This window comes from Hyposmocoma kahamanoa, unplaced genomic scaffold (genome assembly GCF_003589595.1).
Source record: "Hyposmocoma kahamanoa isolate Upper Pololo Valley unplaced genomic scaffold, ASM358959v1 66, whole genome shotgun sequence".
Taxonomy (NCBI): Eukaryota; Metazoa; Arthropoda; class Insecta; order Lepidoptera; family Cosmopterigidae; genus Hyposmocoma; species Hyposmocoma kahamanoa.
Window position 1 is genome coordinate 15,723,647 of NW_020653854.1, and position 14,028 is coordinate 15,737,674.

Below are 14,028 nucleotides of genomic sequence, written 5' to 3' on the forward strand. Positions count from 1 at the left end.
AGCGCGGCTTGCGCTCACAACTCTTGAGCATTTTCGTTAGCTACGTTTTCCCTTACCGTTTCAATGAAGGTATCATTATAATAATTACACATTGCAGAGCGGGAATGATGTATAAAATAAATATTTGGTATGATACTACGTTACTTTTTGGAACAATAAACAACATTTACAGAGGTTTGTAGTATGTCCTTAAATTATCAACATGCTAAATGAATATTGTCCACTCCAAATCTGTCATTGTGTAGAATTACGTAATAAAAATAATGATATGACATGTTATGACACGTAATAGGGTAGGGAATAGGTACGTGATTTGTACTTATTGACCTACAATTGTAATTTGTTTATTATTGATACTATTTTGAACTAAACATATAATTATGAAAGTTATATTCCAAGTAGCGTAGTAGCATGCAGGCGTCAGTCCAGTTCCCGCCCGTTGGACAGTCACTCGAAAAATTAAACCCAAGAACAAAATCACCCTTTAAAATATACTAAAGCAACAGATGAAACATACACATGATGGTGCTAAACTAACTATTTTTTTAATAAACAGCAAGGGCGTTCCTTATTACAAAAATGTGAACTTACTGTAACTAATAAAATAAAACGCTACTATGACGCCAAAAAGGTAAATTTGCCCTGGAGTTCCAAAAACTCAAACACAATCTTCAAAGGCTTTACAGGACCTAAGGCTAAGACATTAAAATTAGATAAAGTCGATGAATAGAAGGCATGGGTTCATTGGAAAATGGCACACCGTACAGTAAACACACAGTACGCTATCGAAGTTACAGTCTTTACAGTATACATATATCAGTAAAATTTAAAATGCCATACATAGAAAAACTTCAAAAGGGCCCATAATGCGAGATAAATATAAAAAAGGAAAACTTAAACTGAAAATTAGAAATTAAAAGCTATAAACATACCTAGTACAAAGAAATTCTTTTTCAATCTGCTCCTAAGACTAAGAAGCCCATTACAGACTTCTGAATGAAATACCGTTATTAGTACGCAATGTCAAATGTGAATCATATCCCTAGAAAAACTGTCTTAAACAATAAATATCGATCCTGTATACTGTTTATATAGTAAGAAATACAGTAACCATAGAGTTCACAAATCTACAATTTCCTATTCCTGTTCTACAATATCAGAACAAGGTGGTTGTAGTAGTCCTAAAAAATGTACCATAGATTTGATTGCCGCTTGGCTTTCCCGAAAACCTAAGTATTACCCATAATAAAATAGGCCTTTACTACCAAAGATTTAAAGTCCTACACATTTCAGAAGTTTTATTCTAAAATCTCTATCAAATGTTTGATCCCAAGAATTTGTAGCGTCTAAATAGAACCGTACGTCGTCTATAAAACTTTCTAGAAGATTCGGTAACGAGATTCCATACATATCACGCTAAGACAATGTTACGTATCATTCGACTTTTGATTCTACTTCAGAATCCATTTGTAAGTAAAGATTTTAACGGAAATGGATTTCAATATTCATAGCAACATATATTTGTAAAAATATATTATCAATAAATGTTACATTCACAACACTTTGAGCGTCAAATAATTTATAATTGTCATAAACAAAATGGAATCAAAAGTGGAACCGTTCATCGTCTCACGTAGTCACGATTCGAGAGAGACAACATTAAAAAGTCTATATAAGTGTCACTGTTGCTTCGGGTGCGGCGCTGGCGCCGGCGGCGCTGGCTTAAAGCACTGTAATAAGAACGCTGTGTACAAGACGAACGCTATTGATAAAGCAATCAATGCGTACATGAATATATTGAGCTCTGGCTGCCTAAATCTGTTTTTCCGCAGCCATTCTAGTACTTCGTCCTCGTTCATGAGGTCACCTGCGGCAAACAAAAAAATTGTCTATGACGCACATGTTTATTGTAATTCATCCTATGAAGTGTTGAAAATGTCTGAGGTCTTACCTCTGAATATGCTAGGGAATCGCTTCCTGAAGTAAACTATAGCCGGTAATTTGGTAACACCCCACTTGCGTGCATATCGAGGATCTTGCATTTTTACAAATGTGATATCCAAGTTATCTGTTTCGCTGTCAATGTTTTCCAGTTTGTCTAAAACTGCTCGGCTTTCGGCTGACTTCTCATCTAAAAGTATTAAGTAATCAATAACGATCGTTTATATCGATGCCAATAGATAAAATTTGTACGTACTTACCTAATACTATTTTAATGATACTTACAAAAGTAGACAGCCAAAAACTCGTTTTCCTCCAACAGTTTATCTAACATCTTACGGTTTACCTCTTCAATTTCGTTTTTTATTTCAAAAACATCTTGAGAAGTCAACCATTGAAGTACTCTATCGACTTGCAGCAGATCTCCATCATACAGCATCGGTACTTGTTTACGGAAATACAAAAGTGAAGGGATGTTGACGATATTGTATTTGGCTGCTGCTTCTGGGCTAGCGATTTTGACGAAGTCTATGCCAAATTGGTCAACTTCTCCGTCGATTTGTTCGAGAGATTCAAGGATTTCTTCACACTCTGGGCAATCCTTTTCGTCATCTGCAATAAAAAAATGTTTGTAACTACCTATTTATTTATATTCATAACGCTAATTACTTTTTGTTATATTTCCATTTCATTAGATATTACGTATTCAAATCATACTCACAGAAGAACACAACAAGCAAATGAGATTCGTGCAGCAATCTTTCCAACATTCTTTCATTGACTGATTCGATTTCATCTGCTAATTCACGGTTGTCATCGTCTATCAACCATTCAAGGATTGACTCCTCATTTTGTAGGTCACCTTCGAATAAGAGTGGGTTGCCATTTCTGTTACAACAAATCAATTGAGATTTAGAACTATCTACGTAAATGATTTGCATTAAATTGTTTCTAAATTTGTATTGAATTGATATTGAATTATTTTTTGTGTAATTGCTCCACTAGTTTGTTATAATTATTAATACAAAGATCGAACACTTAGAAAAAAACCCTTCGATCCCGCCGGATTCGAACCGATGTCTTCTAGCAAACTGTGCCAGACGCTATGCCAACTAAGCCACGGAACGAACCAGCGGACCTCACGAATTTTTCTGTGCTCGTTGTTTGATTTTTGTATTTGGTTTTCAACTACTTTTTAGCCGCAGCTTCATCTATAAGAAATCTATGAAAGTATTTCGTCAATCAGTTAGGTAACTTTACAGCTACCAGCCCTGGCTCTGGTTCGTTCCGTGGCTTAGTTGGCATACCGTCTGACACGGTTTGCTAGAAAACGCCGGTTCGAATCCAGCCGAATCGAAGGAATATTTTCCAAGTGTTCGATCTTTGTATTAATAGTTAAATTATTTCTTTTACGCTACCGAAGCGGTATGTATATATGTTTCTCTTACCTAAAGTAAACCATAGCTGGGAAAGTTTTTATGGAATATCGTTTAGCAAGCTGAGGATCTTGGATCTTGACCATGTGAATACCAAAGACATCACATTCATCATCTATTTTCTCCAGTCCTTCCAAAATGTGGTCGCAGATGTGACAATTTAGTTTGTCTAAAACAAATGTAATGAGTTTTTGAAAGTTATATTGGTCAAAAAAATTGACTATTTCAGTAGTACTTACAGAAATAAACTGCTAGATATTGCGTTTCTTCAACCATTTTTTCTAACATAACTCTCGTTATCAACTCTATACGATCCTCTGTTTTTTGGGTTATCAGCCACTGCAACACCTCTTCTTCCTCCGCTAAAGAACCTTCATACACATTCGGTATATTGTTTTCAAAATATACCAACACAGGAAAATCGGTAACACCATAACTTTCAGCAATGGAGTAGTCTTGTGTTTTGACGAATTTAATTCCATGTCTATCGCAATCATCGTCAATATTCTCTAGTTCTTCAAGGATCCCGATGCACTGTTCGCAGTCGGGACCATCTGAAAATTCCAACTTTATTATTTGTGTTGTTATAGCGAGGTGACGCACATTTTACTTGGTGGACGAAATGTCTAAAGTGAGAGTGAATGAACATTCTTAAATATAACGGTAGATGTCTCAACCTCTACATTGAAAAACCAAGGTGCGATAATATCTGTACACATATCATCGTGGAGCAAACATTTAAGGGATCACAAAACCTAAATTACAATGTAGGTGCTAAGGATATTTGACTAGATGAACACACGCATAACAGCTATTAAAAATATTTGAATTTTGTAAAACATTATAAATAGCACACTTATTGAAACATGCGACATGCACGACAATAAGAATTAATAAACAGAAATAGACGAAATAAAGGAATTTTTAGCCAAGAAAATATCTGTTTAGCAAAGTAAGTCGTAAAACTCAACAATAAAATACATTTCGAGTTCTAAGGTTTTCGCGATTGTTACACATAGGAAATGAAACTATTTTTCCGGATTCAAATCGCGTATATTTGTTTTTTTAAACAAACCGACGTTTCGGGTTCTTTAGAGGTCGCATGGTCGCGGTTGACTGAGGAGGTACAGTGTTCAACCAGTTATGTCTAATATTAATGCAAACCACCCTGTTCTTTCACTATAGTTACAAAAGTTATTATTTAAATAGCTTATTTTTAATTTTACAAAGAAAACGTTTCAATTTACGCTACATTAAGTTTTACAAATTATTATATTGAATGAATTTTTATTAAGTTCAACTTATTATTAATTAATAATAGAAAATTATAATAAACTAAAACATATTAATTAGTACTGCAGTCTTATGTCTCTTTGGGATTTTTCGTCAGAGGAAATACTGGATCTCAAACTGGTGGTACGGAGAAACCATCTTCCCTGTTCAAATTAGGATGTTTTTTTAATTTCAATGGCCTCTCGCACATGGTGTCTGCCACAGTAATCATCTGGCAGGGGAACTTCAGCATATAAAGCAAGGCCTACATGCGAATAAGTTGAAGATTCCACACCAATGTCGCAGGCCCCGTGTGAAGCCACCAACAGTCGAGCGAAGACCTGCCATTTTACCTTACGTGAGAGGTGTTACAGACAAGATCGGAAGAGTCCTCAGGCGTGCAGCTATCAAGACCTATTTCAAGCCCCTGAGGAAGATTTCTCAGTTCCTGAGACCCGTGAAATGTAACATCCCCTTACAGGATGCAGGAGTTTACAAGCTTGACTGTGAGTGTGGTCTCTCTTATATTGGACAAACAAAGCGAAGTATTTGTACCCGCGTCAAAGAACATATAGCTGATGTCAAACACCGTCGCGTAAACAAGTCTGCAGTCTGCGAGCATGTCATGGATAAATCTACACATTAATGAAGTTTGACAAACCCCAGGTCCTTGCAATTAGTCCGTTATCTACCCAGGATGCTACGAGAGGTCATTGAAATTAAAAAAACATCCTAATTTGAACAGGGAAAATGGTTTCTCCGTACCACCAGTTTGGGATCCAATATTTCCTCTGATGAAAAATCCCAAACAGACATAAGACTGCAGTACTAATTAATATGTTTTAGTTTATTCTAATTTTCTATTATTAATTAGTAATAAATTGAACTTAATAAAAATTCGTTCAATAAAATAATTTGTAAAACTTAATGTAGCATAAATTGGAATGTTTTCTTTGTAAAATTAAAAATAAGCTTTTTAATTAATAACTATTGTAACTATAATGAAAAAATAGGGAGGTTTGCATTAATATTAGACATAACTGGTTGAAAACTGTACCTTAGTCAACCGTGACCATGGGACCTGTAAAGGGTCCGAAACGTCGGTTTGTTTGAAAAACAAATATGCGCGATTTAAATCCGGAAAAATAGTTTCATTTCGTCTGTGTAACAATCGCGAAAACCTAAGAACTCGTAACGTAATTTATTTAGGAACGACGTAAAATACATTATTTCACAAGTCAACGTTTAAAGTTTTTTAAAGATATTACAAATATCTTCAAGTGTATTGCAAGAAAATATATCTACATGGCTTTTCACTATCATAAAGAGTAAGTTTATTGAAACTGTCATAAATTATGTGAAGTTTAATGTTCTACGATAGACAATTAGCTAAACAGATATTGTTTGGTTTTAAGTACGGAATGTCAAAGGGTCAACGACTCGTATAAGGGACAGCTGTACCCTCTTCTGCACCCTCTTCCTCTTCGATTTCTTTTAATTTCTTTTTCATCGCCTTTCTCATCGCTTTCGAATTGCAAATTTCGCACAACGTTTTGTTCCCTAATAAAAGCAAGAGTATTAGTATTTTGAAGTACCATTTTTGGATTCGGTGTTGCTGTTATAGTTAAGCGTGTTAATTATACAAAAACAATCGATGGAAGTAGTGCATAACACCACAATCACAATAAGCTTCATAAACGGCCAATTGGAATACTTATTTGCAGACATTTTGGAATTCAAGAAAGTAGATATGGATAATTCAGTAGTCTTATCAAATCAAGATTTCAATATCCCAGTTATCAATGAACATATTGCATTTGTAATGTTGTACTGGGATACTGACACATACTGCATCTATTAGTAATTATTTAATAAAAAAAAATCATATGTGGAGGAAGTGTCAGTCAGCTATCGTAATAAAAGTACAAATATAATTGTTCTCTCTCAATTTTGTGTTGTGGCATTTGTACACTAAAATGTGAATTTTGATTAAGGTAGCCACTTACAGAAGTAAACGGCCAGTGATCCGGACTCTTCAATCGTTTTTATCAGTTCTTCGCCTTCTAATGCCTCTATCACATCTCCAGATGGGTTTTTTTGGGTTAATAACCAACTTAACAGCTGTTGTTCATCATAAAGGTCACCTAAAAAGCAATTCAAACCAATTCTCAGATTGTTAGTTTCAGTACGTACACGTGATCAACCGCTTCCGGAACTGAATCCAGTGGAGTCAAGCAGTAAATTACATTATAAAATCCTCACATATTTGTAAACATAATTTTTTCTGTATTCTTACTGCGTACGAGTATATTAATTGTACACAAAAACAAAATTACCAGCATAAATAACAGGATCTTTAGAACCCATTTTAAAGAACAGTACAGCAGGCAGAGCAAATACACCATATTCTTTAGCCATCTGTTTGTCGTCAATCTTTACGAAGTTGATACCAGCGCCATCTGCGTCGTCATCAATGTGCTCAATCTCCATCAGCACTCTAGGGCACTGTTTGCAGTCATTACTGTCTAAAACATGTCATATGTGCAATACAATTGGAATTGCAGAAATATATTTGAAACTTTCAGACCAAAAATATGAATAATTGACAAAAATAATCACAATTATTAAAGTGGATGATATTTAGTTTACCGTTCTATTTAAATTTAAAACAATTTAAAGTTTCAGCTCCTATTTAAATGCAAGATTATCGTTTACTCACAAAAGAACACGGCAACATAATCTGACGTTTGTCTTATCTTCTGGAACATTTTCCTGTTGACCCTCTCTATATGATCTGTAAGCTCCATATTATCTGGATTTGTAAGCCAGTCCAATATCTCTTCTTCATCATCCATATCTCCGTCATAGTTGATGTACTTTCCTTTTCTGAAATATGTTATTCCAGGTGGATTTCGGAATCCATATTTTTTGGCCATTAATCGGTCTGCACATTTAACAATTTTGATTCCATATTCAGAGGCTTCATCGTCAATTAATTCAACATGTCTTAGAATTTGTGGACTCTTGGGATCTTCTTCCTTATCTGTAAATTAAAAATACATTGCGTGACTATTTACTAATAAACGACGCCAAAATGTATGACTTTTATTCAAAACTTACAAAAAACAACAGCCAGAAATTCCTTAGTCTCAATATATTTGAATAATTTTTCTCTATCAATTTCTTCTATACTTTCATCTTCTTTCTGTTTAATCATCCAATCTAACACTTCGTGCTCGTCCAATAGGTTTCCTAAAATGTGTCCATAGTTATTTTCCATGCTGAAAGACCTATATTTACAAAATTATGTAAAAAGAAACCACATCCATTTTATTATATTTTGAAACTCACCAGCTTTACATCCAATAAAGGTCATGCTCGGATACAACTACAGCAATACCATGCTGACATCATTCGTGTGTGTGTAATGACAAAAAATATTTAATAGAAAAAAGTATTTATTCAACAAAAAAATATTGACCCAGCGCTGACTCAACAATTCAACGTAACAATAAATTAATAAATAACATCCATGCGAATTTTCGGCCAAACATTACAACTTACATATCGACAAATTGTCACACAACGCCAGCACTGTTCAAAAACTTGTTCCTAGCAGTTATAGCGCACGTAGATAATTTATCAAATCATCTCATAACTACGCATACTAGGAAGGAACACAACTGGTGATTTATAGGACCTCCTGTTATTCATGAACCTCAAAGTGAAAACCGTACAAACCACCAGACCTAAAATAGCAGATGGTATAGGCTCGATTCCTGACCCTTAACATTATCGAAGTATAGAAAAGACGAACGAAATGTTATAATAGTATTCACTGCATTTATATAATATCTGGCATTGTGTTTGTCAATATTAATAGAAAAAAAATTAAAGAAAATCTATTATTTTATATTCTTTAAAATAATAGTTTAACAAATGTAGAGTACGATTACGTATTACAAAATAATGAGATTCCATGAAGACTAGAAAACTATATGAACATGAAATCCTTACAACAATAAGTCTTTCAAGATGGCATGGCAAAATACAATTAAGAAATGCCTTCAATTTGTTATACTTCTCACTTTTAATTTCTAAATATTGGTCAATTCAACATCATATTTAACGATTTGTACACCTGCTTATTATGTTTCTAGACGTTCCAATATTTAGTCACCGCCATGTTCTTGAATTTATAGTAGGTACATTAACGAGTATTGCAATGGACAATACTTTGAAAAGGATAAATCTTTATGAAATGTATTCACGTCTCTTGCATAATTTCAAGACGCCTGCTACATTGTCCAAGAGTTAAGCTAAATTTATATATGAAGCTCATTCATTTCTCTCCTGAGGTGGGGGCCCCAGAGTAAACTCTTCGATATGGTTTACAATGTAATATAAAGAATATAAAAAAATACCTCAGAGAAGCAACGAGTGAGCAATGCTATGCATTGCAAGTGAATACAGTCCATGAGCAACACGAAAGTACAACATCAAATGTTAAGTGCTTGCGGGGATCAAGGGACACGAGGTTATAAAGCTAGCAATGTTAAGGTGCCATGGCAATCGATGCATCGTTAGACTAGTCTATTTGATTAAGCTATAACAGAGGTGAAAGAGAACTCTGCAAGGACTTGTGAGATGATAACATTCGTGTCCGCTTGACGCCTCGCATGCACGATCCGTCTTGCAATAATATCTCCGATACTAGTGCAAGTGTCATCGTAACAGAATAATTTACCACCACCAATTCTCAGTGTCGAATAAACCTTTTTTTCCTTTGCCGCCTTTATCCGGTTTGACTGTGAGCGCTTTGCTTTTGCCCTTTGCCGGCGGCATCTGAAGAGGCGGTCTCGGATTGCCCTTGTCGAGTTTCTTGGACGGCTGCTTAGTCGGCGTCGCTTTAGCAACTTTGGTCGGACTCTGAACTTTAGTGGGACAGCACTGGTAGGGTTCGTAAGTCATTTTTGGGACAGCCGGTTTCGCCCCCAATCCAATGTAGAAACAGCGATCGCCTGCAGTCAGTAAAAATCTAATGTTTATATCCGGTAGACATGATAATCACACGAAAGTTAACTGCGAGTTAATAACTGTGCATATTTTATATGCGCCTATGTTATGCGCGCTATTAAGTCTAGTATGAATTGTTAGTAAGAATAAGAAAACATTTAAATCGGAAAGCGTCCGCGAATGACTGCAGGCGACAGCTGGAAAGTGGGTCCCATGCGGGCTCCATTATTCGACCATGCAGATGTGTGACGCTAACTGGGGTATCCGTGCCTCCGTGCAGGGTCACCTCTCGAGGGTCAACACTATTCATTACCTGTGAACATTCTTTTTATTCTACCAAAAAAACTATCATCATCATCATCTTCGTCGTCATCGTCGTCACCATCATCATCATTCCTATTCCGACGCAGAATGGGTTTACCTACTTTTGGTTTAGCCCCTTTCCGCCGTTTGCCTTTGTCTTGTTTGTCGTCATCTTCTTCATCATCTTCATCATCGTCATCACCATCAACATCGCCGTCGTCGTCATCATCATCTTCTTCTTCGTCGTCGTCATCATTGTCATCGTCTTCATCATCATCATCGTCGTCATCATCGTCGTCGTCGTCATCATCATCGTCATCCTCATTGTCGTTGTCATCATCGTCATTGTCATCATCGTCATTGTTGTCACTATCATCATGTTTCCTACTACGATCTCGGAGGGATTTATCTACTTTATGTTTAGCCCCTTTCCGTCGCTTTCTGTTGCCATTATCATAGTCATCGTCATCGTCGTCGTCGTCGTCGTCGTCGTCGTCGTCGTCGTCGTCATCGTCCTCGTCGTCGTCGTCGTCGTCGTCGTCATCGTCATCGTCATCATCGTCGTCATCATCGTCGTCATCATCGTCGTCATCATCGTCATCATCATCGTCATCATCGTCGTCATCATCGTTGTCGTCATCATCATCGTCATCGTTATCTCTGTTATTACTGCGACGACTAGCAACTTTACCTACTTTTTTACTTCCTTTATCCCCTTTCCGCTGTTTTACCTTTTCTTTGTCATTATCATAGTCATCGTCGTCATCATTATCGTCGTCGTCGTTATTGCCCTCATCATCATCGTCATCATCGTCGTATTTGCCTCCTACTTTCTTTCCGGGAAAGCGTATTTTTAATTTTCCAACTGACTTCCAAGTCGCATGTTTTCCCGGAGTTTGCAATCTATTTATTCTATTTTTTATTTTTAACAACTGAGCTTTGTAATCAATTTTTTTGTCGCCTTTGTTATCATCATCATCGTCATCATCGTCATCTTCGTCATCGTCGTCATCGCCGTCATCGCCGTCATCGTCGTCATCGCCGTCATCATTCTCGTCATCATCATCATCATCATCATTATCGTCATCCACGTCGTCGTCATTGTCGTCTTCTTTTCTCTTGTACATTTTGCTATCACCGCGATGCTTTGGATCAATCGTGCCAGGAAATCTGATTTTTAATGTGCCTATAGTTTTCCATTCAGCGGATTTGACATTCTTGGGAGCTGGCTTTCTGTCATTAGTATCCTTAGACCGCGAGATCCCCAAGCTTTTTTTAACATCTGCATTGGCCTTCGATTTAGGATTAGCTTTAGTTTTTTGGCGGTGGCTATCTTCACCTGCAGGCATTAGTAACTGTCATGCAAAATGACATAGCTCAAACATCCAGCATTTAAGGCGTAAAATAATAACTTATTTGTACAGCATATTATCAAGAATGATGTCATGCACGTACGTCTTTTATATACTTTTTAAATAATAATTAAATCTAACAAGTCTTTAGACGGACATAAAAGATTTATAAATGGATGTGGATTCTTACTTTTTTGATCAATTAGCCACTGCAGAACCTTTTTTTCGTTCTTTAAGTCACCTATAAACAGGATGAAAGTATTATAATAATTATAATTTAAAGAAAATTACTAGGTTATCAACTCTTATCATTTTGCACTCATGCAGTACTGTAGGCACTGAAATAATATTCTTCATGACAATTATTTACATTCATTCTATATAACACGTAATATATACCTCCATAATGTACCTGAATTTCATTGTCAATATATTTTCAGCATCCGAACCTGTATATCATTTGACAACCTTAGCGGCCTAGAGGTTTGCAGTATACTGCTAAATTAAAACGTCTCAGGTTCGATTCCAGGTAAGATCAATTTGAGAAACGATCTTTTCTAAATTGGATCTGATTTGAATGGTCTGTGATAATAGGTCGGTCCGGACCATTTCGTTGCCCTGATACTTAGTTTGAGATCAGGTAATTGGTGTGGTTGTCTAACACTGTATAAACACGATTTAATATTAAACATTAAAATACTAAAATGTAACTTACCATCATACATGATTGGTACCCCAGTCTCATAATAGACTAGGGCTGGGAAACTGAAAATACCAATATCTGACGCCAATTTTGAATCCTTTGACTTAACAAACTGAATGTCATATTTGTCAGTATCATCGTCAATTGTTTCTAATTCCTCCAGTACGTCATCGCAGGTATCACAATCGTCACTGTCTGTAAACAAAAAGTTAACTGAGAATAATGTACATACAATCACAATCGTCACTGTCTGTAAACAAAAAGTTAACTGAGAATAATGTACATACACCTACTATAGGTAAAGGTAATTGAACGCAGGATATCAAAGTCAAATAATCATTTACTAACTACCTCTGTGGCCGAACGGTTACCAAACTGGTCTGCCACGCAGAGGTCTCGGGTTCGATTCCCGGGCTGGGAGAAAAAGTTATATGATCTACATATATTTATCTTGTTCACTGTACTGACTTCCTTGAAAAGAACGAGCAAGAAACTCTAGGGATTCCTCTTTTCACACTTTACACTTTGAATCAAATTTGTGTGGAATCTAGAGCCATGTCGTCTTTCGATACATACATCTTTATATAACTCGTAGTCTTCAATTTTGTAATATGACTTTTCAATTAATATATTTTTAATGTAGGTTTTAAACTTAGGAAATGATAATCATAATATTATACGCTCTGGAATTGTATAGTAAATATGTATACAGTTCCCCAAGTCGTTTATCTTGGTTAAACGAAATCGTGGTACCATGAGTTTGAACTTAGCTCTAAGGTTAATATTATGGACATCTTCTTTCATAATGAAATTATGATATGATAATTATGTATATTTTACGGGCACATAAAATATTTGAGCAAATGTACTGTGATGCCACAGTCATGATACCAGTCTCCTTAAACTTTTCTCTGAGAGAAACCCGAGAAACTAAACGGTACGGTACGTCAACAGAACGAATCGCTCGTTTTTGCAATACAAATATGCTTTGTATACCCATGTCTGCCGCTTTACCCCATATGGAAATCCCGTAGGATCTTATACTATCTAAGTAATTAAAGTAATCTAGTCTAGCAGTACTAACATAGGTAAGCTCACGTATTCTGAGAACTGCGTATGCAGCGGACCTTAGTCTGCTGGCCAGGGAAGATATATGTGGAAACCATTGAAGTTTAATATCTAAGGTCACTCCCAAGAAGACTGCTTTATTAACAAGATCTAACTTTTCTCTGTTTATTTCTATGCTTGGACTAGTCGGTTTTACGTCAGATTATTCAAATTTAACACACTTCATCTTCTTGGTATTAAGCAATAAATTGTTAGCATCAAACCAATAAACTACCTTAGAGAGGGTATCGTTAACATGGTCACAGTTAACGTCAAGTCTGTCTGTTTTAAAAATTAAAGATGTCGTCATGTCATCCATGCATGTCATCATGCAAACAATACTATTTCGCAATGGTCCTTAACAACGAATTGCAGATCATTAATATAAATCAGAAATAAGAAAGGTCCATGTATTGAGCCCTTCGGAACATACATTTTTATTGGAGAATCTAAAGAAGTCACTCCTTTTATGTCTACTTTCTGAATTCTACTGTTGACATATGACGAGATAAATTCCACCGCCTTGCCATTTACACCGTAATATTCCAGCTTCTTAACAAGACTAATATGATCAACACAATCAAATGCTCCACTAGTTTGTTATAATTATTGGTACAAAGATCGAACACTCAGAAAAAACACTCAGAAAAAATTCCTTCGATCCGGTCGGATTCGAACCGACGTCTTCTTGCATACCGTGCCGGCCGGATCGAAGGAATTTTTTCTGAGTGTTTTTTCTGTGTTCGATCTTTGTATTAATAATTATAACAATCAAACGCCTTTGACACGTCACAGAAAACACCACAGCGTTCTGGGGCCTTTCCCAAACATAAAAAATGTGTTTCAATAACGCTACCCGTATTGTTCACTATGAAAAATATGATTCCAAATGAAATAG

General features: G+C 35.9%; 1 protein-coding gene across 6 annotated transcripts in view; it reads right to left on the minus strand.

Annotated features, from left to right (window-relative positions):
- LOC113231978 (FK506-binding protein 5) overlaps positions 1–14,028 on the minus strand; it is a 44,995-nt gene continuing 30,967 nt past the window's right edge. For 2 of the 6 annotated variants that reach the window (XM_026466576.1, XM_026466575.1), the window contains 12 exons: positions 12,036–12,218; positions 7,770–7,901; positions 7,369–7,692; positions 6,986–7,174; positions 6,656–6,793; positions 6,111–6,209; positions 3,617–3,931; positions 3,390–3,546; positions 2,663–2,829; positions 2,227–2,553; positions 1,952–2,131; positions 1–1,867 (listed from right to left, as the gene is read on the minus strand). In XM_026466576.1, the coding sequence (XP_026322361.1) occupies positions 1,680–1,867; positions 1,952–2,131; positions 2,227–2,553; positions 2,663–2,829; positions 3,390–3,546; positions 3,617–3,931; positions 6,111–6,209; positions 6,656–6,793; positions 6,986–7,174; positions 7,369–7,692; positions 7,770–7,901; positions 12,036–12,218 (2,399 nt within the window). In that variant the 3' untranslated portion in view covers positions 1–1,679. Of the gene's footprint in view, positions 1,868–1,951; positions 2,132–2,226; positions 2,554–2,662; positions 2,830–3,389; positions 3,547–3,616; positions 3,932–6,110; positions 6,210–6,655; positions 6,794–6,985; positions 7,175–7,368; positions 7,693–7,769; positions 7,902–9,029; positions 9,671–9,978; positions 11,308–11,510; positions 11,562–12,035; positions 12,219–14,028 lie in introns of those variants that run through there. The other 4 variants (XM_026466577.1, XM_026466578.1, XM_026466579.1 and 1 more) reach the window with 4 other exon arrangements.